The sequence below is a fragment of the Poromitra crassiceps genome (genome assembly GCF_964638095.1).
Source record: "Poromitra crassiceps genome assembly, chromosome: 12".
Taxonomy (NCBI): Eukaryota; Metazoa; Chordata; class Actinopteri; order Beryciformes; family Melamphaidae; genus Poromitra; species Poromitra crassiceps.
In genome coordinates, this window is record NC_139632.1 from 10,044,775 (window position 1) to 10,067,168 (window position 22,394).

The 22,394-nt window shown below is 43.6% G+C and overlaps 1 protein-coding gene across 1 annotated transcript; it reads right to left on the reverse strand.

The window, feature by feature from the left end:
- Positions 1 to 288: 288 nt before the first annotated feature.
- On the reverse strand, positions 289 to 15,609 carry LOC310786012 (trypsin-2-like; the record flags this gene model as incomplete). Its single annotated transcript, XM_083647198.1, has 9 exons — positions 289 to 567; positions 1,136 to 1,281; positions 5,098 to 5,369; positions 5,556 to 5,721; positions 10,160 to 10,169; positions 10,967 to 10,970; positions 11,120 to 11,151; positions 13,077 to 13,087; positions 15,369 to 15,609. The coding sequence occupies 9 exons, from the start codon at positions 15,607 to 15,609 to the stop codon at positions 289 to 291; spliced, it is 1,161 nt and encodes a 386-aa protein (XP_083503324.1).
- Positions 15,610 to 22,394: the final 6,785 nt, after the last annotated feature.

Sequence of the window (22,394 nt, forward strand, 5' to 3'; positions counted from 1 at the left end):
TCGCGTGTTTACACCGGAAGAGCGCTGTGCCACACCAGTAAGCGTCCGTGAGAAACAGTCTCTAATCTCTAAATGCCGTGTCGAGGCGAATCATATTGGCCTCGATCATTTTAATTATTCGAGTTATTCGAGGTACTCGAGGAATCGCGACAGCTCTAAATGGGTACAATACAGTACGGCTCAATACACACAATTGTTAAGGGGATGCAGACCAGAGAAAGACGTTTGTCTTGTTTACATCAGGGTCCCCCATTTTCAATTCATTGTGAATTGTGTACTGTATGACAGTCACTCACGGCTGGGTGTGGTAACTGGGGGGACGTTGGTTGGGGGTGGGGCCAGGCCATGACAGGTGACGCTCAGGTCACTGTTGGTCCCAATGGAGGTGAAGGTGACGAAGCCCGGCTGACTGCTGGAGACCAGGCCGTTGATCCAGCTCTGGTACTGGGACACTCGGGCGTAGACCCCTGGGAAGTTAGCCTGGGCGCAGCCCCGTCCGAAACTCACCACTCCAGACTGGATCCAACGCCCATTCTGTTTGCTCACCATGGGACCACCAGAATCCCCCTGTAGGGAAAGACAGATTTGGTGTGTGTGTTGTTCCCTCAGCCCTATGTTCTCTCAGCCTTATGTTCCCTCAGCCCTATGTTCTCTGAGCCCTATGTTCTCTGAGCCCTATGTTCTCTCAGCCCTATGTTCTCTCAGCCCTATGTTATCTCAGCCCTATGTTCTCTCAACCCTATGTTCTCTCAACCCTATGTTCTCTCAACCCTATGTTCTCTGAGCCCTATATTCTCTCAGCCCTATGTTCTCTGAGCCCTATGTTCTCTCAGCCCTATGTTCCCTCAGCCCTATGTTCCCTCAGCACTATGTTCCCTCAGCCCTATGTTCCCTCAGCAGTATGTTCCATCAGCCCTATGTTCCTTCAGCCCTATGTTCCCTCAGCCCTATGTTCCCTCAGCCCTATGTTCCCTCAGCCCTATGTTCCCTCAACCCTATCTTCCCTCAGCCCTATGTTCCCTCAGCCCTATGTTCCCTCAGCCCAATGTTCTCTCAACCCTATGTTTCCTCAGCCCTGTTTCCTCAGCTGAGGGAACATAGGGCTAACCTCACAAGGGGGCGTTCCTATGCTCACCTGGCACGAGTCCTTCCCTCCGGCACGTAAGCCGGCACAGATCATGTTGCTGGTGATGGCGTTCACTCCATAGTCACATGCACACTGCCGGTTCCCCATGATCGGCACGGTCACTTCCTGAATCTCTTGTGGGGACGGAAGTTCAACTAGGGAGACACAAGTTTAGTTTGATGAATAACACTTATGGTGAGATACACTTGAAATCAAATGTGTATAAAAATGTGTTCAATCACAGACAATTGACTATCGGCTTATTGTACTTTTTGGTGGCATCTAGTGGTGGAATAAAAGTAACCGATTTGGCAGAAATTGAATATAATATTAAAAAAGTCATGAAAATAAGAATTGTTTTCTGTACCTTAGAACGAGCCCTTTATATCTACATAGGAGCGGGTCCCTCCACGGAGGCCGCCATGTTAGATTCAATGTAATTGAGTACCGCAGGGATGACATATTTTTGTAGTCGGAAGGTGGAAGTCCTGGACATGTTGGATCTTCAGGGGAAAGGAGAATGGGAATTTAGCTTAAATGCATAACATAAGGTCTGTGGTTAACAAAAGTTTATGGGAGTGGTAATTTGTGTTCAGGAGGATAATCTTCACAAACGCGAATCACTTTTATGACTTTTGAAGTGTTTTCTGACAATCGCATTAAAAAACACATTTTAAAAGTCATAAAAGTGATTCACATTTGTGAAGATTATCCTGCTGAACACAAATTACCACTCCCATAAACTTTTGTTAACCACAGACCTTATTTTATGTATTCAAGAGAAATCCCCATTCTAAAACCCCATAGACTTTTCGCCTGAAGATCCAACATGCTACTTCCGGAATCATTCCTGCTGTGCTTTATTGCAGTGGTTCCCAAATGGTGTGCCTTGAGGCAAGTCCAGGTGTGCCTTGAGGCAAGTCCAGGTGTGCCTTGAGGCAAGTCCAGGTGTGCCTTGAGGCAAGTCCAGGTGTGCCTTGAGGCAAGTCCAGGTGTGCCTTGGGATTTTGTGACAACAATACATCATTATCGCAAATATAGCCTAGAACTATACAACAATTGATATAGTAATTTTACAAAGTTTCAAATTAATTCCTGAATTATTTTGTTAATAAATATTTAATGAGTAGTTTGTCCAATTTCATTTGGCATTAGTAAATAAAAACATGTTTAGAGGGATAAGAGTGATAACACGGAGGCTCATTTGCATGCCTTGAGATTTTATCTTGCCCTTTATGTGTGCCTCGGGGCACAAAAAGTTTGAAAACAAGTGTATTCAGTTGGTTGCAATCTGCAACCTCACCACTAGATGCCGCCACAAACTACACACTGCCCCTTAAGGGGCATTGATTAATCAATAATATCGATTAATCAATGCCCCTTAAAGTCAAAAGAAGTCACATATTATGTGACTTCTTTTGACTTCTACTGGTGACAAGTAGGAATTGCAACTACATCAGCAAGTTTCCCTGGCAGTTGCTCAAGCAAACTTTTATCCCATTCTCCCGCTGTGCTCCGATTGGTCATTTGTCCTGTTAATCTCCTGGGCCCAGTAGTTCAAAACTTTTAATCCCTATCTGATCGGATCAGATTTGGATTTTGGGTAGTTCAAAACCAAAAAACAGGATTAGGATCACTTTGATATCCGATCAGATCAGGAAATCAAATCCAAGCTTTAATCTGGATCAAATCTTCAAAACGGGTAGTTCAAAGCGACAACACAGGATTGGGATCAGTTTGATCCCAAAAAACTGGATTATCTTGATCCCACCAGAGGGGTGGATTTCCAGTGGATTACCAGAACAAAATGTACTATACAATTTATTTAAAAATATGTTTCAATATAAATAAGATGGCAAAGTTTGTTAACTGAAATAATACACCATTTTTAGCCTTCATGGCAAATACATTTTATATTTCATTTTTTGGTCACGTTTGTGGTGGCCTATTTTGTTTTCAACCAAATGTTGATGACATAAATGTTTATGCTCATAAAAGTATCACAACAAAGATTGTCAATCACAAATGTAATTTAGATTAAAGAAAAAATATCTTCAACAAAAAAAAGTCCATCAGCTGTGCCGGCTTCAGCAAATTGAAACCTCACTTAGAATTCAGCTCCTCAAAGCACGCCTGGATGATCCAGCTGCCTTTGAATTAATGTTTTTTTGTTGTTACCCTAGTGGGAGTATTTTTTTTAATTACAATTCCATTATGATTTTATGTCCTTTATGTATTTAAAAATATAATTAGACATTATAGATGTCTCTGTAATGTGGTCTCTTGTCTTCCTTGTATTATTTTTCATATCCACTAGATGGAGATCGGTAGGATTAAAGCACTGATATTCAGGATCTAGTAATCTTGAAAAGTCTGAAACTGGATCAGGGTGATCCTATCCTGAATTGCTTTGAAATACTGGGAGAAAATCTGGCCGAGTTGTCTGATCCTGGATCACAGAAAATGGGATTTCAAAATCTGATCGGATCTGATTGAGATTAAAAGTTTTGAACTACTGGGCCCTGGGCCCAGTAGTTAAAAACTTTTAATCCCTATCTGATCGGATCAGATTTGGATTTTGGGTAGTTCAAAACCAAAAAACAGGATTAGGATCACTTTGATATCCGATCAGATCAGGAAATCAAATCCAAGCTTTAATCTGGATCAAATCTTCAAAACGGGTAGTTCAAAGCGACAACACAGGATTGGGATCAGTTTGATCCCAAAAAACTGGATTATCTTGATCCCACCAGAGGGGTGGATTTCCCGTGGATTACCAGAGCAAAATGTACTATACAATTTATTTAAAAATATGTTTCAATATAAATAAGATGGCAAAGTTTGTTAACTGAAATAATACACAATTTTTAGCCTTCATGGCAAATACATTTTATATTTCATTTTTTGGTCACGTTTGTGGTGGCCTATTTTGTTTTCAACCAAATGTTGATGACATAAATGTTTATGCTCATAAAAGTATCACACCAAATATTGTCAATCACAAATGTAATTTAGATTAAAGAAAAAATATCTTAAACAAAAAAAAGTCCATCAGTTGTGCCGGCTTCAGCAAACTGAAACCTCACTTAGAATTCAGCTCCTCAAAGCACGCCTGGATGATCCAGCTGCCTTTGAATTAATGTTTTTTTGTTGTTACCCTAGTCGTGGGAGTATTTTTTTTAATTACAATTCCATTATGATTTTATGTCCTTTATGTATTTAAAAATATAATTAGACATTATAGATGTCTCTGCAATGTGGTCTCTTGTCTTCCTTGTATTATTTCTCATGTCCACTAGATGGAGATCGATAGGATTAAAGCACTGATATTCAGGATCTAGTAATCTTGAAAAGTCTGAAACTGGATCAGGGTGATCCTATCCTGAATTGCTTTGAAATACTGGGACAAAATCTGTCCGAGTTGTCTGATCCTGGATCACAGAAAATGGGATTTCAAAATCTGATCGGATCTGATTGAGATGAAAAGTTTTGAACTACTCGGCCCTGATTTCATTCAAACGGCTGCAGCGTGCTGAACGTTAAAGGTAGCGTGAAGATACTGTAACTGGTATCACGTGAAAGTAGATGACCTAACGCATCCATTGGTACCTACCAAGCATGTGACGCTAGCTTGTCGAGAAGGGGGCTAAATAATGCTCAAAATTTAGGCAACATTTTTGCGAGGCAAAAACCATTTTCAAAGGAGGTCCCTTGACCTCTGACCTCAAGATATCTGAATGAAAACGAGTTCTATGGGTACCCACGAGTCTCCCTTTTACAGAGAAGCTAGCATTTCTTCCACAAGGTAGCATAGATCGACAGAACAACGGATCACAACACCTACAGAGATTCGACGGACCTGCCGATACGCCAGAAAATCTCCCTCTTTTCCACAGCCTAATGTTGGCAGCTATGCTAATCTGTTACATTACATACTATGACCCCAGTGTGAATGCAGCTTTATTACCCACCACCGGATCTAATGTTGCCCCAGCCGGTGACCCAGCTTTCAATGCCAGCAAAGAAGGTGCTCTCTGCCGTGGCCAGGCACACCGGCCGGATGAAGCTGTTGAAAGTGACCGGAGAGGAGAGCCTCAGGAGACAGATGTCATTGTCGTTAGTGGTGGGGCTGTTGTAGTCGGGATGACGGATGATCTGACGTAACGACCGAGACACCTCATTGTCGTTGGATCCTTGTTGACGCTGGCGACCCAGATAAACGACATAGCCTGATGTATTGGAGCTGAGGGAGAGAGAGAAGAAACAAAAGACAATGAGTAGAGCTGTAGTCAAGAGAAGACCGTCTCAGTTGAGTGACACACACACACACACACACACACACACACACACACACACACACACACACACACAAATACGGAAAATGTTTGAGATTCTTAAAGACAGATTCCGTGGATAAGTCAGTCCTGACCTTGAGAAGCAGTGAGCAGCAGACAGCACCCACTCGTTGTTAATGAGCGATCCTCCACAGAAGTGCCCCCCGTTGTGCAGGCTGGCCATCCAGGGCCAGGACCCCACAGGGCCCGCCTCTCCACCCACGATCCTGGTGTTCAGAGGAGGCTGACCACACACTGAGACTGAGAGAAGAGAGAGAGAGAGGGAGAAAGAGAGAGAGAGAGAGAGAGGGGGGGGGAGAGAGAGACAGAGAGAGAGAGGGGCAAAACAACTAAATTTTATGCGTTGCTTATGCGTTGCTTATGCGTTGCTTAAAGCGTCGCTCTAGGCGTATGTGTGAACCCGCCGTGAGTGATCACTTCGGCGTGGCGTGAGCGTGGCTTCGGCACGGCGTCAGCATGGCACGTGTGCGGGTGGTGTGAACGGCTTTGCCTGTTAACAAGGACGCCGAAATGAAACTTGTGGGTACAGCGTAGGTACAGCTTCGGTTGAGCGTTGCTTCGGCGTCCTGTGTGAACGAGGGCTTAGGGAGTGAATTCCCTATTCATTTTTCGGTAACACTTTACAATAATAATTAAGCCGTAGTAGCTGTGGCTGTAGTATGTCGCCCCCTTCCTGACTCCTCCCCTTCAAAACACGCGTGTGTGGGAGCGAACCAGGGTAAGAGGTTTTTAAAAGGGTGTATAGCTTTAGTTTCGTTTCTCTCTTTTTTTCGTTTAGTCTCTGTTTGTACTTGAGATATCTGCTATTTTCCAGTTTCCTCCTCCTGATCGCTTTCAGTCGTATATATCGGAGCCGTGTTGTCGAAACATTTCCTACTGTTGATTCATATAAAAAGACAAACTTTCCATTGACAAACTAACCCAAGAACTTAGATTACAGCCACGACTTTTGAGATAGTACAGAGAAGAGAGAAAAACAGAAGAAGAGACGAGAGAAAGAGACAGAGAGAGCAGAGGAGTGTGTGTGTGTCTGTGGCCAGCTGCAGGGTGACGTCGGGTTGCATCCTCATATGGCCCAATTCCACTGCTGGTATCAACGCGGCCCTGCACAGCTCGTCTCGCTTTTTTGTCTCATTCCACCGATCAAAAACGTGGACAACCCGGGTTGATCGGGGTTGAGTCGTGTTACTTTTGGTCCCTGCTCTGTTGAGGTTCTAGGGCTGTGGACCCGGTACTATATGGTGACGTGAAAACACTGCAGACGACTGATTGGTCAGGCAGAATCGTGTTTACTGTAGGCATCTACTGTCAATGCTGGATACCAGTTTAGTTAGCTTACCTTCTCTTCTATTATGTTATTTCCATCAGTCTTTAGTGTTGCTGCCTTTGGCGCTGGTGAAATAAAATCGATCTCCTTGCTCAGCTTTAACATGCGCTCCTCGGGAAGCCCTTTGTAGTTGCCTCCGCTAGGCCGCAGGCGAAGCCGCGGTCTTGCCTGTTGAGCTGCCGCTGGGGTTCGCCTCTCCCGTCCCCGCGCAGTGCATGCATGTGAGTTTGAGTAACAACAAAGTGATATCCATTCTCCTAGCCGATTGTCACATTTGCCCATGTACACTGTAGGTCATTTAGAGGCACCAGTATTTCATAAACAGTTTAAAAGTTCTGTGGACGGATTTAATTGTAACGTTATGTTATAGCCTACTTCGGCTATAAGCGAAGGACAGATATGCGGTCGCTATTTAGACGACCAGCTGTGGGCGGGGGTGGGTGGGGGCAGATGATCCGCGGTGGAAGCAAAACGTCCATAGGGCTGATACGATTAGAGCCGAGTGGTGACGAGCTGTGCAGGGCAGTAAAATGTGGTGGAAATGAGCCATTAAAGTAGGATTGCTCTGTAGCCTCTGTACTTTCTCGCCGTACGACTTCTGCTTATTTTTCCACACAGCCCCCTGGTGCACACTAACACACTACCCCCATAGAGCTGATCAGTCACGTGACATCTTTTGCCCCAGAAGTGAGTTTCCCATTCATTTCCTCCATAGACATTTAGAAAAATCCGTAGCCTATAGAACGAGTTTTAAGGCTGGAACCAAGCCCGTGACCTACTGTACTGAATCGAGTGAGTGACCATAAAACATTTCAGTTTGACCAAAACTACGATTCAGTAAAAAAAGAAAATCACGGTTCAGTAGGTCACAGGGTGGCTTGGTTCCAGCCTTAAAACCCGTGCTTACAGTGTAAGCATGTAGCCTACACTGTTGATCAAAAATACAAATTGGTACTTTCCACAACATGCGGCATCAGAACAATTCATATAAAATGCATTATTTTATCTTAGCACACACACACTGTACTTGGAAATATTCAACTTTTACACATTTAATGATTCCATCGGGTAACAAACTCAAACTCTATGTGTCGTATGGTGTATGTCCTTACCTGTACAGTTCGGAGTCCTGCTCCAACCATTTGTCCCACAGGTAAGAATAAAGCCTCCTGTATAACCATCCACGCAGCTATACTGGACCGGTTCATTGTACTTGTATTGCCACGTTTCATAGCTGACAATTGCAGCATTTGGGATATCTTTTTTGTCGCATGTTAATTATGAAATTAGTTAGCTAAATGTCAGTTTAAATGATGAATATTTAAGTTTACAAGATAAATAGTTTGTTAAACCAATGTTTTGGCAAAGGACCAAGGGCAGTCTATTGTTTGTTGTAGCTCAGCAACTGATTGAGACATCTTTAGTGAAATACCAATGTGATCAACCTGTTCACCTAGTAAATCCTGACCCCTCTTTTTATACATTACCCACAATAATGAATGAATAATAAACAAATAAACATTTTAATTAGTACAAATATTAGTGAACAAAAATAAATTGTAAGTGAAATTAGAGGAATTCAAAACATGTTAAGTTTCACAACTTTTTTCCTATTTGCAAAATAAGATACAAATGTAATTGTATATGGCAGCGATTGTAAGAAATACACATACACATACCTTGACACAGTGGTTTTGGTGTCCACCCCTCTCTTGTGCATGTAGCCTGGTTATTGCCATCTGTTGTTTTGTAGCCTATTATACAGCTATAACTTTCAGTGCCATCCAACCTCCTCGTATGCTGCCACTGCCCCCGCCACTGGAAGGAGCTACCCCACTGATACACAAGGTCGTCACTTGGATTGGAACATGTTATCTCTAAAATTTGGAACAGAAATGTGTCAGTGAGATTTATCTGAAGTAAAATAATAATACTAATACGAATAATATTATTAATAATAAAATAATCATCATCATCATCATCAGGAGTTGATGACCAATCACAGTAAAACAAGACAACCTCAACAGAAGTTCAGGCAGTTCTGTACCTTCGCACTCCGGTGACTCATTCCATGTTCCATCGTCTTTGCAGGTAACCTGTTTCGAAGTCTCTGCTCTGGTAGAAATATAGAATCCCTCTGCACATGTGACTGTTACTGTGTCACCAGGTGAAAACACACGTCTGAAGTTGGGTTCATAACTGGTTCCCCTGATTGGTGGCAGTGTCAGTCTACATGTGATTGCTGCATTGGTTGGGAAATTAAATATGTAGTTTGTTATTTGTTTTATAGAATAAGAAAAACTACCATGATAACAATCAGGTACCACACTTTCAGTATTCAGCGACATCTAAATAAACAAAATAAAAAGTATCATATACAGTACGATAATTAAAAACAAGACAACCTCAACAGAAGTTCAGATGAATAGTAAGATTTAGCTACATTGAGAGCAAACAATTATTGACATTTTTGAAAATGTTAAGGATTATGTCATATCCAGATGTAAAGGTTTACACAAAGTAAACATGTAAGTAGGCGGCCTATTGTTACCGTTTAAGTGAGACAAACACTAATCCTGTTTTTATTGCAAAGCCTCTGCAAAGATGCCTTTTGCTCCCTGCTGCCCCGGGGAAAAGAAAAATCAATGCTGCGTCAATTGCATAAATGTTTTTTTATGTTAAGTCCACACACAGGTTCATCATCATCTTGTTTTCTCACCACCACAAACGCTGACAAGTATGAAGACTTGAGGATGCTGCTTCAAGCAGATTTTGGAGGTGCATTTTGACTGCGTGGAAGCCTTGACGTTGAATAGGATGGGCTCTCTGTATACATGGTTTCTTAGTATATGGAGAGGAGTTTACTCACAAGTTTTATTCTAGCCGAGGAGTAGTGGCTAGTTCTTTTGCCTTGTCCAAGATGTCAGTTGAGAAGGTAGCTAAGATGTTGAATAGGATGGGCTCTCTGTATACATGGTTTCTTAGTATATGGAGAGGAGTTTACTGACAAGTTTTATTCTAGCCGAGGAGTAGTGGCTAGTTCTTTTGCCTTGTTCAAGATGTCAGTTGAGAAGGTAGCTAAGATGTTGGCTGAGCTTAATATAGCCAAAGCAACTGGCCTGGACAAAGTTCCTCAGTAGCGGCTCGTGCATATTTGTCCAGGGAGGGCTATAGGCCTGGAGAAACCATTTTCAGGAGCTCAACTGGCTACCAGTTGAGGCCAGAGTAGCACAGCTTAGGCTCAACATGGTGCACAAAATTGTCAATGAGAGGGCCCCCAAGTATCTTAGTAGCTATTTTCCAAGTGTTCGGGAATCACATAGCCACAGAACTAGATCTAGCTTAGCCAACCTGCATCCTCCTAGGTGTAGAACACAGATGGGGCAATGCTCATTTGCTCACACAGGAGCTCAGGAATGGAATGAGTTGCCTTTGACCATCAAACAAAGCCTGAACCCAAATAGTTTCAAGGCGAAAGTTAGGAAATGGCTCCTAGAAAAAGTCCAGGATTAAACCTAGTACGTCACTGTAGTTTTTTTTGTATTGTATTGATTTTGCTTTTATGATGTAGGTAGGTAATGTTGATTAGTATGGATTGTGTGATTATATGTGGTTATGTATATTATGTACTGAGACCAAGGACCACAACGGAAATAAGTCTTTGACTTTTTGTGCTATCCTTGACATTTTTATGATGCGTGACTTATTTTTTCATCATGTATTGTATCAACTGTCCAATAAACTAAACTAAACTAGTCGTATTGATTAAGTCGCCCAAACAAGTTTGCCTTTCAAGGCTTCTGTATATCTTTACTATTATGATCAGCGTTTTGCCTTTTTCTGTATTTTCCACAGAAGCCCTGGAAGTCCACCAGTCCACCACCCCCCGCCCCTCCCTGGCCAATTACTACGTTTATCTCATTCGGATGAGTTACTAACTATTGGGTCAAACTCCCAAAAAGTCAGTGTAGCCATATTCTAATATTCAACCCTATTAAAATCAAATTTGTAAGACAAGTCAGCATTTTTGTTTTTTTAGAAACAAATCTTAGTATCTTGAAACCATCAAGAAGTAAGAAAAACTGCACTTGATTTAAGAAAATTCTCAATTTAAACGACATTTTCTGCTGGCCGCCTCCCCCCCTTCCCCATTCTTACCGTCCTGTGATAAAGAAACATCCACAGTCATCCACAGGACACAAAACCAAAGCAGTGGAGAGAATCTCATGGTGACGACCCAGGATAAGGTCTGTACTCTGTAGCCACTGTAGCCAGGAACTACTCCATAAACAAACTGAGTGCCTGAATTACTGTTTATCCTCAAACTTCTGGATATCAAAGTTCTGCACAGTGGGATTGCACAAATTTGTACAAAAACTGGCACAGCAGCATGGGCTCACCTCCAAAAATCCTCCCACAACCACGCACGCACGTGCACACTTACGCACGAGCGCGCACGCACACACACACTCTCACACACACACACACACACACGCACACATGCACACACAGGTGATTGAGCATATGGCCCTTTGATAAAGCCTTTGCATTTTCAGTATTGCAGTATTTATGAACTGGGTGTCTGTGGTGACACAGATGACGCTGGTTGGAGCTGACCTGCAATTACCGCTCAACGCCATAGGTGTCACCAAAGAGAATGAAATGCAAATCATCGAGATTATAAAATTAAAACTATTTTTGTAAATCTAATATCAAGTGTTGGTGACATGTTTTTTTTATTATTATTATTAGTAGTAGTATTATTAGAGTAGCCTACAACTCAGTGAAACAGAAAACTCAGCAACTGATGAAGTAATCAATGAGTTTGGTATTCATAAACTTATCAACCTCCTGTAGATGTAGTAATCAGAAGCGTCATGCCCATTGTAACTGAGGGGGCAATTGCAGAGGTAATTTTTTTTTTTTTTTAATAAACATAGGCTATAATATTATAGGCTGTGTATGGTAGTTGAAACATAGTTTCAAGTTTACGTTTATGTATGTTTGTAGTTAAAACAAAAACATAAATACTGTATAGGCTACATACAGTACAACACAAAAGGCTGTTATTTACCCTTTGTCGCCACCTGGTGAGTAAATATATATAACTAAAACCATTAGAATTGACAACCGGTCCGCAACTTTTTTTCCCATGTATCTACCAGTCCTTGGCACAAAAAAGGTTGGGAACCCCTGCTCTAGAGGAAAGATTTCTACCTTCTGAAAAGGCAATACCAGCCAAAATAAACATTGTGTTACATTGCTTTGAAACATGTGGTCTCCCTTTTTTGTCAAGTCCATTGAGCCTGGGCAGTGGCAATGTACTTAGTCTGGTGATTATGGATCTTTCCAGGAGGCTGAGCAGTTTGGAAAATAGCCTTATGGTTACACCTGCTCAGTCTGTTAATTTAAAATTAGATATGTCGAGTGAGCAAATAAATGTTGGCAGCCATGTGAAATCATGCAAATCGATATTTACTGAATCAATATCTTCTTGGGAAATATGGAAAATAAACAGGTGAGTGAGGACACAAAAAGGGAAAAAAATAAATTTTGTACAATGACACTAAAGTGGAAATCTATACAACCATGTATGTTTTATTGAAATTGGTGTAAATACACAAAAACACAATCTATGTAAATCATCTCACAACATACTTTTGTTCATATCAGTGTATTCTATAATATTTGTAGTCACATGCCATAACTAATTTAAAGTGTTGAAGGTTCCAAAATGGAGTTCAAGTCAGAAAGTGAGTCACTGAGTCACTGGTACTGATCAACATCATAGTCTTTCTGTGGTATGGGACAGTACAAATCATACATATTGCTTTCATTGAAATTGTCAGACTTCCATGCAAACCAATAATTACGTTATCTTCATGGAGAAATGTGACATATACCAAATCTGTTTGCACTTTCCTCTATTTTTGGACACAGAAAACAGGCTGATTGAGTAGACGACCATGTATGTTTTATTAAAACTGAGACAGAGGATCAGTGCATAACAACAAGTATTTACTCTGGTTATTCATTGACATGTTTGTCCAGCCAGCTCATGGCCATCACTTCCAGCCAACTAAAACTGCTACTGGCAAGAAGGTAGTGGCATCTCACCATCAATACACTTCTGACGCATTCCCACCCTGCCGTCATGTCTTCCTTTGGTACACTTAAACGTTATGAAATCATTGTGTGTTGAATATATTTTACTGTCAGGTTTATGATATAATGCTATGTTATTTTCCCTCATGTCGACTTCGCTCACAGTGCAGGGTTCTGCAAGAGATAATGAGGACAAAAAGATTGTTAATGTCAGGAATGACTGTAAAGCAAACTGCACGCACGCACACACACGCACGCACGCACGCACACACACACACACACACACACACACACACACACACTTTTCGGTACTTCGGTACTTAGTCGGTACTACCTGTTTTTGCATGGTACCGAGGGTATCGATTTTTTATTTTATTTTAAATAATTCAATAAACAATACTTGAGGGCTACATGCCACTGGTGTTGCACTGTCTGCACTCACTGCCATTGTCAGGATCGGTGTTAGACATGTGGATCTATTTGCGGGTGGTTGATGGCCAAGACACTCTCGGTAACTGAAGTCTGAAGTCTCGATGAGTAGGGATGCTGGGGAACTTGATAGCTAGGTCTGCACTTGTTCAAGGTTGGGGAACGGTTGCAGAGATTGACGAGGTTGCAGGTTGCAGGGGTTGCAGGTTGCAGAGGTTGCAGAGGTTGCAGGTTGCAGGGGTTGCAGGTTGCAGAGGTTGCAGAGGTTGATGTGATCCTAGTTTAGTTTATGAATCACTCGAGAGGACCTGCAGGAACAGGCCCTTATAGATCCGAATATGACATCACCTGTGTTATGACATCACCAGCGAAAGGCATGAAAGGAATGACGACGTCAAAGTAGGAATGATGACGTCATCCTAACAGTACCCTCCCCTCAACGGACGCCACCTGGCGTCCAATGAGGCCATCAAGGATGGCATCTGGGAGACAGAAAATCCGCAGGTTCTGGTGGAGGTGCTCTTCAGCAGGTGGTTAGACGCAGGTGGTTAGACCCCAAAGGGGGTGTAGGAGAGTGAGGTGCTCTTCAGCAGGTGGTTAGATGTAGGTGGTTAGACCCCAAAGGGGGTGTAGGAGAGTGAGGTGCTCTTCAGCAGGTGGTTAGATGCAGGTGGTCAGACCCCAAAGGGGGTGTAGGACAGTGGAGGTGCTCCTCCCTAATACTGGATATCGAAGCCATAGATAGACCGATACGTAGACAGAACTTCTACCGGGTCCGGTGGATCCTCTGGAGCCGGCCATCCCCCGGGGCACGATCCAAACATGGGAGGCTGGGGACCATCAAAAGGGTCAAATGCCGCCGTCTCCGAAGGCAGAGCCACAGGGGGATCTGACTCAGCGAGGCCTGCCCTCCCGACCTGTAGTTTGGGGAGGACACCCACCGTCTCCTCCTTTAAACGCCTCTTCTTTGCTCTTGCTCTTGACCGAGGGCTGACGACACTACGGGGACCTCCCAGCATCAAGCTGGAACCTACGTGTGGGTCAAGAACTGGAATTGGCTGCTGCTGAGGTACGGGTTCAGACTCGGCGAGGGGAAGGCCCACAGGTTGTGCCTCAGGGCCAGCAGACTCGGAGGCCCCCTGCGGGGGGACGGAGCTGATCTGCAGGCAGTGATTGAACTTTCCAATGAGACGATCGACAGTCCTCTCCAACTCCTTAACCCTCTTGGAGACACACTGCCACTCCTGGGTCCTGCAGGGGACGCTGCCCAACCATACAGATTTCGGGGCTGGACACGTAGAGTCTTGATCCACTGAGAGCACCACGGGCCGCCGAGCGGTGGGACCACTTACTGGACGCCGGGAGCAGGAGGAGAGGTAATGCCCGGCTCGACCACAGTACAGGCAGCTCCGGGTGTCCAAACGGCGCTGCCTCTCCTCTGGTGTGATGCGAACCCTGCCGGTCAGATCACGGTACAGATGGCTGCTGGGACTCAAATGTGGCTGCCCCTGCTCTGGGATGACGCGAACTCCCCCCCAGAATATGCGCTTAGCAGCTGAGGGCGACCGAGAGGCAGGGCTAGAAGCAACGGCCGCAGTGGCTGGGGGGGTAGCAGGTCTGGAAACCTCCGGGACGACAGTGCCCTCGGAAGCTGGGGCGGGAGGAGGAGAAGGCTGCAGAATGACACCCTCAGGAGGGTTTAGTCCGTCGAGACGATCTAGCCGTTTTGCCAGGAGGGCGTACCGATCCTCGGCCTTGGAAGCCAGAGCCTGGGTTGTGCTAACCAGGAGGGCGTACCGATCATCGGCCTTGGAAGCCAGATTCTGGATTGTGCTAACCAGGAGGGCGTACCGATCATCGGCCTTGGAAGCCAGAGCCTTGCCTATTATCGGCAAGTCTCCGAACGTGATGAGACGAGTGGAGGCATCAGGATGAGTGGAGATATCCAGCTGACCGCCAGGTGGGTCAGCTGAAGCGACCGGCCGGGTAACTGGCCTCTCGGGGGCTTCCTCCTTGATTGGGGTACCCGCTAAATCCATTTCAGAGTGATTCATGCTCTGAAACTCATACATATCTAGCCGGTTCGCCAGGAGGGCGACCTCAGAAAGCAGGCGTGACATCAGAGTAGCCATGGTTTGTAAGGTCTCCTCGGTGACAAGACCTTTCGTTGAGTCGCCTGGTGGATCAGCTGAGGCGGCCGACAGGGAAACTGGCGCCTGATGGTCCTCCTCCTTGATCGGGGGGAGAAATTTGCCCGCTAAATCCATTTCTGAGTGATTCATACTGTCAGGATCGGTGTTAGACATGTGGATCTATTCGCGGGTGGTTGATGGCCAAGACACTCTCGGTAACTGAAGTCTGAAGTCTCGATGAGTAGGGATGCTGGGGAACTTGATAGCTAGGTCTGCACTTGTTCAAGGTTGGGGAACGGTTGCAGAGATTGACGAGGTTGCAGGTTGCAGGGGTTGCAGGTTGCAGAGGTTGCAGAGGTTGCAGGTTGCAGGGGTTGCAGGTTGCAGAGGTTGCAGAGGTTGATGTGATCCTAGTTTAGTTTATGAATCACTCGAGAGGACCTGCAGGAACAGGCCCTTATAGATCCGAATATGACATCACCTGTGTTATGACATCACCAGCGAAAGGCATGAAAGACACTTATGAATCATGACATCATCAGTGATCGATGACATCATAGTAGGAATGACGACGTCAAAGTAGGAATGATGACGTCATCCTAACAGCCATACAGAGTTGAATGTAAGAAGTAAGCAGAAGCACATTGTTTTGTTTTAAAGTTGAAGGCTACATGCCATTTGTTCATTGGAAATGGTTGCATACTTTAATAAAGGAGAATATGTTGAAGAAATATCAGTCTGTTTTTTTTTACCGTCGTACCGAAATTGGTACCGAGTACCGTAGAAATTCACAAAAACACACACACACACACACACACACACACACACACACACACACACACACACACACACACACACACACACACACACACACACACACACACAGTTTGGGCATTACAGATTTCAGAGGCTGCCATGACAAAGTAGGTCCACAATCTTCAACCAGCTGACATGAACAGTATATATTGTCTTGGTGACAATCTGGAGGACATTGTTGCAAATTTGCAACCAAATATGGGTCTTAGGTTTAAAGAAAGTAACCGGGTCAAACTCGCTCTGCGCACAAATATTACATAAATTATGAACAGTTACAGATTCAGTTGAATCTCAAAACTGAGATTTGCAGCTTAATGCAGCATTTGACAGTATTTGCAAATACTGTACTGTCAATGACAACTGCAATTTTTCTTTGTCTATGGCAATTAGCCTATTTCACTTCCCACCCAATTCACCCATTTTGTGTCTAAAAGGCAGGAAGTAACACAGGTGCAAGCAGAACACTAATGAGGGTTTCCAACTTCCAATCCATTTAGGTGTTCCAGTAGCCTGGTAAACCAGCCGGTCACATGAACTCACATTCTATTTTGGTCTACCAGACCGTGTGGCCTCCAGCCCTGGGAGGGTGTTTTCAGAAATTACAAAGTGTTCTAGCCAATCAGCGTCCTCCTGCCTCATAGTTGATATCATAACTGGCCAATCAGGAACGCCACTGGCAAAACAGTAATAGCTGCCTCTGTGGCTGTCCGCCTCGAGCAGTAACGTCAACGTTTGCCGAGTTTAAACAGCCATAAAGTGCAGTTATTGCAGAAATAGACTCAATAACAACAATTAAGCAAGTACAGGAGGATGCAACAGCTGAGTTTCTTGGCAGAAAAGCTTGACTCCATTGGCCAGTGGCGCTGCTCTTGAGGCAGAGGAGGGCGCCTGCATGGGCTAGGAGATCCCCCCCCCGTGGGGGATCGGGAGTCAAGACTCGTTGGTGGTGGACTGGGGAGGTGGGTGGGGCAAAACAATGCTTCGGAGGCCGGCTTCAAGGGAGATGGACTGCCGTGGGCTGCTGCTGCTATGATCGGCCAGAGAGAGAGAGGTGACGTAGAACCCTTGCTATATATATGAGGATTAACTGACGTCATGTTTGACGTCATAGCAGACGTCATACTAGGATTTTTTGACCACGTTGAGATCGGATTACGCGTGAGTGGCCTTCTGCTTGAACTATGGTCTGGAGACCTCACTTTTCGCCGTTCTCCCAAGTGGATTTGTATTTGAGTGCATCCACGCTGATTGGCTGAAGGAGCTGCCTGTCAAGGCAAAACACCCGCTCACTGTAAACACTGGGTGAAAGCTGGAGGCCAGACAGTCTGGTAGAACGAAATTAAATTAGTTCACGTGACTGGTTGGTTTACCAGGCTAGTGTTCCAGTGCAGGGGCCCTAATTAGTGTCTTGCTTGCACCTATGTTACTTCCTGCCTTTTAGACACAAAATGGGTGAATTGGGTATGAAGTGAAATAGGCTAATTGACATAAATGAACAAAGTGCACATATTTTTTGTCATAGACATTTGTGACATCGTCAGTGGGACACAAATTGAAACAGAAAAACGTTGCCCACTTGCTCTCTTTTATATACATATACATATACATATACATTATACATATACATATACATATAAATGCTGCCCAGTACAACCACAATCTGATCTGCTGGACACTGAGCAGCTCCACCGGAGCTGTTGGGGTTAAGGGCCTTGCTCAAGGACACCTCAGTGGTGGTAATGAGGGAGGGGCAAGTGCTGCCTTTTCACTTTGCCCACACAGATTTATCCTGCCGGATCTGGGAATTGAACCGACGACCTGCTGGTCACAAGCTTGCTTCTCTATCCTTTGGGCCATAATAAATACTCAGGAAGAAATGTAACTTACTGAGGCATCTCATCTCTCCAGTCCATACACCATTGTTGCAGGTTTTGTGAGACTGACCATGTAGAGTGTAGTAACTCTGACATTCATATTCAACTCTTTCACCGTGGTCATACTGGAATTTCATAGAGCCCTTGATGTCTCCACCTTCAAGGAGTGGTGGCCGTCCACAACCCACAGGTGCTGAAAGAAGAGGAGGTATATATATATATATATATACAGTACACACACACACACACACACACACACACACACACACACACACACACACACACACACACACACACACACACACACACACACACACACACACACATATATACAGACATACATACATATAAACACACACATACATACATACATACATACATACATACATACATACATAGATACATACATACATACATACATACATACATACATACATACAGTATATATATTAGTCCCCCACAGAACCGAGAACCTCCACCATGGGAGGTGGACACTCTATCATGCTAAAACCCATGTGGGTTCTAGCATCTGTGTCACTAGAGCATCTCTTGTGGTCTCTGCACAGCACTACCTGCTGGCCACTGTTATAATTTGCATTTTTGATACTACTTACTGTATGGATTTATCATTTATCATATAGAATTTATGTTCACAACCCAACTTAGTGAATAAACTGTCCAAATAGATAACTGCATGATGACAAAAACAGCAGTGACAAAATGTATGTCACAATTTCATTCATACCCCTAAATAAATGTAACCATTGGTAAATTGATTGATTTGACATTATTAGTAACAAACTGAAGTAGTCGCACACATCCAGCAAATTAAAGAGGGGGCAGGAACAAACAAAAAAACAGCATACAAAGAGGAAGTTAGTGTGCAAAATCTTTCTTTGACATTATTAGGCCCCTTAAATAGTTTGTTTTCTCACAAATAAAATGGCTGGAGAACTGAGTTAAGGTGGGTTAACCTTCTATACATCCCTGATCCCACTGATACATTGTGGGATAATAGTTCAAGTACAAATTGCTTGACAACAAGATCAATTCACAATTTCAACATTTTGAATCCCAGGGGTAAACACAGCAAAAATCAGTTATTTTGAGATCACAGTGCATTGTGGGGGGACATCTAACAGAAAGGTCACAGTTCATCTTTGCCCCTGAGTTCCCCAGATGAAGAGTGAGAAGTCAAGAAAGAGATTTACCTCCACATGTTGGAACGTGATCACTCCACTGTCCATTTGCTAAACATTCAACCTCTCGTCTCCCTTGAAGAAACTGTCCACGGGGGCAAGAAAACCTTAACTTCATGCCTTGTCTTATTGGTACTTGGTTTCTTATCAGTCTGGTGGTTAATATCACATTGGCAGGTAAGTGTGGGACTTTGCAATTTTCTGTTTTCAGAGGCGGGAGAGAGAAAATCCATTAACAAATGTTTTTGTTTGATTTAGTTTTGGAAAAGCAGTGACATTCTGGACTTTGACTCATTTAGCATGCCATGAATTAACACACATCTATACAGTAAATACAGTAGTACATCTTGTTGCAGAATCAATATTGAATTGAACTAAAACAAAATCTATCCACCTTATTTTTGAATGCCCCGCTGTAAAATAATTATGGGTACAAGGTCCGGTTTAACGTGACTTGATTGTTGCAGCTTGCGCATTTCCTTGTTAAAACTCCGAAGCTGGGAGGGGGGGGGGGGGGGTTGCTTGTCACAATAAATAAGACTGGTTTGACGACTTATTTGAGGGAATGTAATAATTGTATCTATCACATCCGCTATTTCTGTTGGTCGTTGAACAACTCTGGATATTTTATGGATGATATTTTTGCCAAGCTGGACCTGATTTGCTCCGTTCGCCTGCAGCTTTGAAACATATCGTTTACAGACAGACGGGTGTCAAGCTGTCAGCAACGTAACGCAACGTTCCGCTTACACCGGAATAAGCACCGATAAGGCATCATGGCAGCTAGAAATAAGGTGGATAAACAATTACGAGTATTATACACAGTTTCTTCTCCAAGTGAGTGAATGAATCAGTTTATGGAATAAAAAAAACGATTCTAGTGTAGGCGTACTGTTAGTTGAGCTTGTCTTAACAACACAGAGTCAAAACCTGCAGTCTGCCATGTCTTACGCCTTTTATTTTCCACTAAAATTTACATTGCCCTGAATCTACCTCATTTTGTGAACCATTGGATGGGAAGATAACAAGCAAACGACAACATACCACTGCAATTAGGAAAGTGATGATTCCACTGGCCAGTTTCCAAACATTCAACCTCTTCCACTCCTTCCAGTGAATATCTGTGATGACACTGAAACCGTAGTTTATCACCTTGCTTCATTGTTTCATTGGCTGATGGTAGTCCAATCACAATCAGATGAGGGTGAATCATCTCAGCTTCACAAGTGATGTCTGAAAAGAACAAAACGTGATCAATAACAAATAGATATCATGATGGCTTCTTCTCAAATAAAAATACAATTTGCGGTGCTGTGAAGTTAAATGGATAGAAAGTAAACTGTCTCTTACTCTGCAGTCATCATATTAGAGGTGCTTTGAATAAAGGCGTGTCCATGGTTATTTTTTTTTATACTATGACTTTGATCTTAAGATGGTTATACCTTCACAAGAAGGAAATGGGCTGCTCCACTCTCCATCTGTACCACATACCAGCCCTGAACTGCCATTTAGACGTTTCCCAGGGCCATCACAGCTGAATGTGAGGAAGCGGTCAGCCAGTATGGGCTCATCGTTGTCTGGTAGACCTTTTACTGTAACCCCTTCATCTGCAGGAGGCGGGGCGCAGCTCAAAGCTGAGTCAAAACAAACATGGAGGGGCAGTCAGTCAACCATAAACAAGTAGAACTAGGACATACATACACTGTATGACTATACAATGCACAGCCTGGTCGCCAAAATAAAATGTATGCCTTGATTGCACATTTATGCAATCCACAGATACATAGAATATAATGTTTCTGAACCAAATAAATGTTGCATATTGTGCGTGTACGTGTACGATATACAACTTAACTAACTTAACCTAACTTAAATAGCGTACTGGCCAGTAAGGGTGTTTTTGCTGGGCTGGATGGAGTGTGTAACCACTTGCCTTTCACACCAGAGAGCCGTGTTCATATATCCCAGTCATGGTCACAGCATTTCCAAAGTCTACATTTAAAGCCTGGATTATGCTTGACGCTTTGGCCGGCCGCACGGAAATGAGAGACACGGAATCCGACGAGGAAACGTGTGGAGCTTGTATACTCTGTGTGGGTTTCTGCAGGCGGAATTGAGCGCGAGTCTTGAAAACTCCACTTTGTCCACCCGTCCGCGTCCGCGTAGTTACAAAATTCGGCGTGCGCACGGCCGGTCGAAAACCGTCCGCACGGAGCCTTGCGGAGGGGCGTGTCTGCTGATTTGACGTCACTTTTCCGCGCGGACACTCGCGTTCCTCGCTGATGCGGAAAGCATAATGAGACCTTAACCCATTGATACCTGATGCAGCATTTGCGTGTATATCCCTCATTTGTGAACGTCACGCGGTTCGCGGTCTTAAAGGGATACACACACAAATGGTGCATCAGGTATCAATGGGTTAAACTGTGAGTCACATTTAATGCTTTTGTTATTCAAGCCTTAACCCAAACCATAATCCTAACCATAACCAAGTTGTTTTACTTGCCTAAACATCATCAAACGTTGAGATTGTCGGTTTGCAGAAACGTAAAAGGCCAATGTTTTGTTCCAAATTTACGTTGAGATTGTACATATCTGTGTATATTGTAGAAATAAAATGTAGGCAGACTATGGAAATAAAGTGTTACCGAAGATTTTTTTTTACTGATGTCACCTTACAAGATTCATGAGTTCAATTCAAATGAGTTGTCTCTCACTGCCACTTGGGGCCCCTAAAGTACAAAGATTCCTAGTGTTGCTTTAAAGTTTTTTTTTGTCCCCTTTAATGTTAAATTCAGTTGATGGACCTTGGAACAACAGTGCTCTGCCATTGATACCTACGATCACATATAGGCAAGTGATTGGTCCATTTATTCAGCAAACATGTCCTGGTGTCATCTTTGCTCACCATGTGATACCTGCAATAAACAAACAAATCAATGTTACCATTTTGTGTTTAAACTATGTCTGTCCTCACTTCTAAGTTTTAATGGTATGAGGTATCAGACACGCTCGCAATCACACATCAGAC